Source organism: Cynocephalus volans, chromosome 8 (genome assembly GCF_027409185.1).
Source record: "Cynocephalus volans isolate mCynVol1 chromosome 8, mCynVol1.pri, whole genome shotgun sequence".
NCBI lineage: Eukaryota > Metazoa > Chordata > Mammalia > Dermoptera > Cynocephalidae > Cynocephalus > Cynocephalus volans.
Window position 1 is genome coordinate 51,038,803 of NC_084467.1, and position 3,362 is coordinate 51,042,164.

At 44.9% G+C, this 3,362-nt stretch overlaps 1 protein-coding gene across 1 annotated transcript; it reads left to right on the top strand.

Annotated features, from left to right (window-relative positions):
• Positions 1 to 650: 650 nt before the first annotated feature.
• Positions 651 to 1,656, top strand: LOC134384620 (peptidyl-prolyl cis-trans isomerase FKBP3). The gene has a single exon (XM_063106265.1). It carries the CDS (start codon positions 679 to 681, stop codon positions 1,351 to 1,353), a length of 675 nt encoding a protein of 224 aa, XP_062962335.1. The 5' UTR covers positions 651 to 678; the 3' UTR covers positions 1,354 to 1,656.
• Positions 1,657 to 3,362: the final 1,706 nt, after the last annotated feature.

Sequence of the window (3,362 nt, forward strand, 5' to 3'; positions counted from 1 at the left end):
AGGACTAATTTTTTATTGGTCCTACCTAATAAAAGAGGGGGGGTGGGAAGTATAATTTCTTTGTGCCTGGAAGGAGAGGAGTGGGTAATGATGAGCCCTAGTGATGTCTACCAGACCCACACTTACAGAAAATTCACTCTGATTCAGAACAAGTTTGTATTTACAAACAAAATACAGATATGTAAGATTTCTAATATGCTATTAGCAGAAAAGTTCCCATCTGTTGCATTTACCACCTTCAAATGAAGGAAATGTTGTTAATGACTTATCCACCCACAACACAGAATGAAAGAAAGATAGCTGCTTATTTCTGTAATCTGCCTGGTGTTCTCTCTAGAGTAGCATAAGCAGGTGTACGATGCGTGTGATGGAGGCTTTGCTGACACAGCTGCTGCCTCATTCGGTCAGCTTCAGCTGCAGGCCGCCATCTAACCATGGACGTCTGACCCGTGTCATAACGGGATGGGGGAGCAACCCATGCTTAGAGGATGAAGCACACATACAAAACGTGTGCACAGTCTCCTGTACTCATATGCGATAGGCTGTAACATGGCCTCACGCTTACTTACAGGGTGAAATGCAGAGCTGGTGTGGTTTACCCAGAAGTGCCTGAGCTTTAGAATCAGAAAGAGATATTAGAGGCGGGCTGGCTCAGTAAAGCAGAGGCAGCGGGGGAAGATGGCGGCGGCCGTTCCACAGCGGGCGTGGACCGTGGAGCAGCTGCGCAGCGAGCAGCTGCCCAAGAAAGACATTATCAAGTTTCTGCAGGACCACGGTTCAGATTCGTTTCTTGCAGAACATAAATTATTAGGAAACATTAAAAATGTAGCCAAGACAGCGAACAAGGACCACTTGGTTACAGCCTACAACCATCTTTTTGAAAGTAAGCGTTTCAAGGGTACCGAAAGTATAAGTAAAGTGTCCGAGCAAGTGAAAAATGTGAAACTTAATGAAGAAAAACCCAAAGAAACGAAGTCTGAAGAAACTGTGGATGAGGGTCCACCAAAATATACAAAGTCTGTTCTAAAAAAGGGAGATAAAACAAACTTTCCCAAAAAGGGAGATGTTGTTCATTGCTGGTACACAGGAACACTACAGGATGGGACTGTGTTTGATACTAATGTTCAAACAAGTTCAAAGAAGAAGAAAAATGCCAAGCCTTTAAGTTTTAAGGTTGGAGTGGGCAAAGTTATCAGAGGATGGGATGAAGCACTCTTGACTATGAGTAAAGGAGAAAAGGCTCGACTGGAGATTGAACCAGAATGGGCTTATGGAAAGAAAGGTCAACCTGATGCCAAAATTCCACCAAATGCAAAACTCATTTTTGAAGTGGAATTAGTGGATATTGATTGAAATAGCAGTGCTTCAGATCTAAAGACATCAGCAACAATGATAAAATTTGGCCTTGAAGAAACTTATATAACCAATTAGAGCTTGTTAACTATTCTAAGGGAAGAGTCAACTGGAAATTTCAAGTAATTAAGTTTAAACTTGTTTACTTGATCCCAACATCTGAGAAATGTAATCCCTTATAAATCCTTGAAGTCTAAAATACTTTACTACAGCTGTGTAAAATACTGGTTAAGAACTGTTTTTCCTTTTACCTCATATTGTAAACTAAAAGGCTCAATAAAAATTTACCCACTGTCTTGAAAAAAAAAAAAAAAAAAAAAAAAAAAAAAAAAAAAAAAGAAAGAGATATTAAAGCCCTAACTCTATGAACTAATTACCCTGTTCCTTTGAGCCTCAGTTTTTAATTTTTAAAATGACATTGATAACAACAGAGCTGTTGTAAGATGTTTTAATGACGATAGCTAATATTGATTGAGAGACTTACGTATGCCAAGCATTTATTTATTTATTTATTTTTCTTATTTTATTAATATTATTTTTTTTACATTCTATGACGTTGTGGAGCAGTTGGGAAAGAGGGGGAGAAGGGAAAGGGGAAGGAAATGTGATGGAAGAAGGAGGAAGGAGGAGGGGTGGGATTGAGGCCTGTGGCATCCCCCACATTCCCACAGGGGAGACCGGGGGGCTTCCAATGGTGGCTTGGTCATTGCCAGGCTGGGTGCAGATGTCAGGGGTGTGTGGCAAAAGCCCTAGCCCCCCATCACCCCAGCTCAGGAACTCAGGGCCCTTCTTGCTTGGTGGTTGTCACTGGGCTGGTGGCTTGTGTTAGGGGATCGTGACCAAGGCCCCAGCCCGCCCCCCCCCGCTTGGGAGAGCCCGGGGCACTTACTGCGGCAGCTCAGTGGTCAGCTCTGGGGTGGTTGTGCTTGTTGGGGTGATGTGGCCAAGGTCCTCAGCTCCCACCCTCGGGACTGGTTGCGGGTGACAGGGGGCATGGCTAAGACCCTTCCCTTTTCTGGTTTGGTAGCCTAGGGGAGTTCCGGTCCTTCTAGGTGTTATAGGTGTTCTTTGGTGAAATGAGATCTTTACTAGTTAATATCAAATTTTGTCTCTGGTTGTGGGTACGTTGTTTCTTCTTTCAGTTCTGTGTCCATTTATTTGCTGTTCCCACCACTCCAACTCTGCTCTGGAACTAATTTGCTGTCCTTTGCTTACTTCTAAAATGGGGGAACTTCCTGTGAGGACCAGTACTTGAGCTCTGTGGTTGAGCTAAATTGCTGCTTTGCTGCTGATTCCCTAGCAAAGACTTTTTGTGCAGCTCAGGGTTTAATGGTTGACTTTACAGGTACTGCTGGTTCTAGTGAAATGCAGTGCACCTGGATTAGGTAGAAACACTGGTCTGGGCCTGAGTCTTTTCATCAAACTTCACCCCATGCAATTCTATATTCCTGACCAGTCTCCTCTGAGTAGTCCTTTGCTGATTGGGCAGCAGATCAGCTGTCCTTGCTGTGCCTCAGTGTTCTCCCAGTGGCCCTGACTCCCCCACCACCTGTGCTCCAAACGCTTCCCATGGGACGGGCCATGCTCCAGTACCTTGCAATGACTCACTGGCCTCTGAGCAGCTCCTTTTTTTTAGTTGTTGTGTCTCCTTCCTCCTATGTGGGTCCACAGGAACTCTGTTAGTGGTCTTGCTTTCCTGGGGCCACCAAGGCCCTCTTTTCCCCTGCTACCTCCAAGCAACTTCATCTGAAAGGCACAGCAGCAGATTTTGCCAGCTCCTGCTCCATGCGCTCAGCAGCTCCAGCCTGGAAGTGGCCAGGGCTCGAAACGATCAGAGCAGTTTTTTCTTTCTCTCATCATGGATTCTCCTGCCTTCATGCACTCTGTAGGTCTCTCCTCCTCTTCCCCTGAGCTCTAGTGGCCCCAGCTTGGCTGTCATTGCTTTTTTATAGTTGTAAATTGGTTGATTCATGGGTGAGAGTGACACTGGGGACTGTCTATTCTGCCAT

Excerpts from the sequence above, each read along its gene's own strand:
- LOC134384620 (XM_063106265.1), top strand. The coding sequence starts at position 679 with ATGGCGGCGGCCGTTCCACAGCGGGCGTGGACCGTGGAGCAGCTGCGC.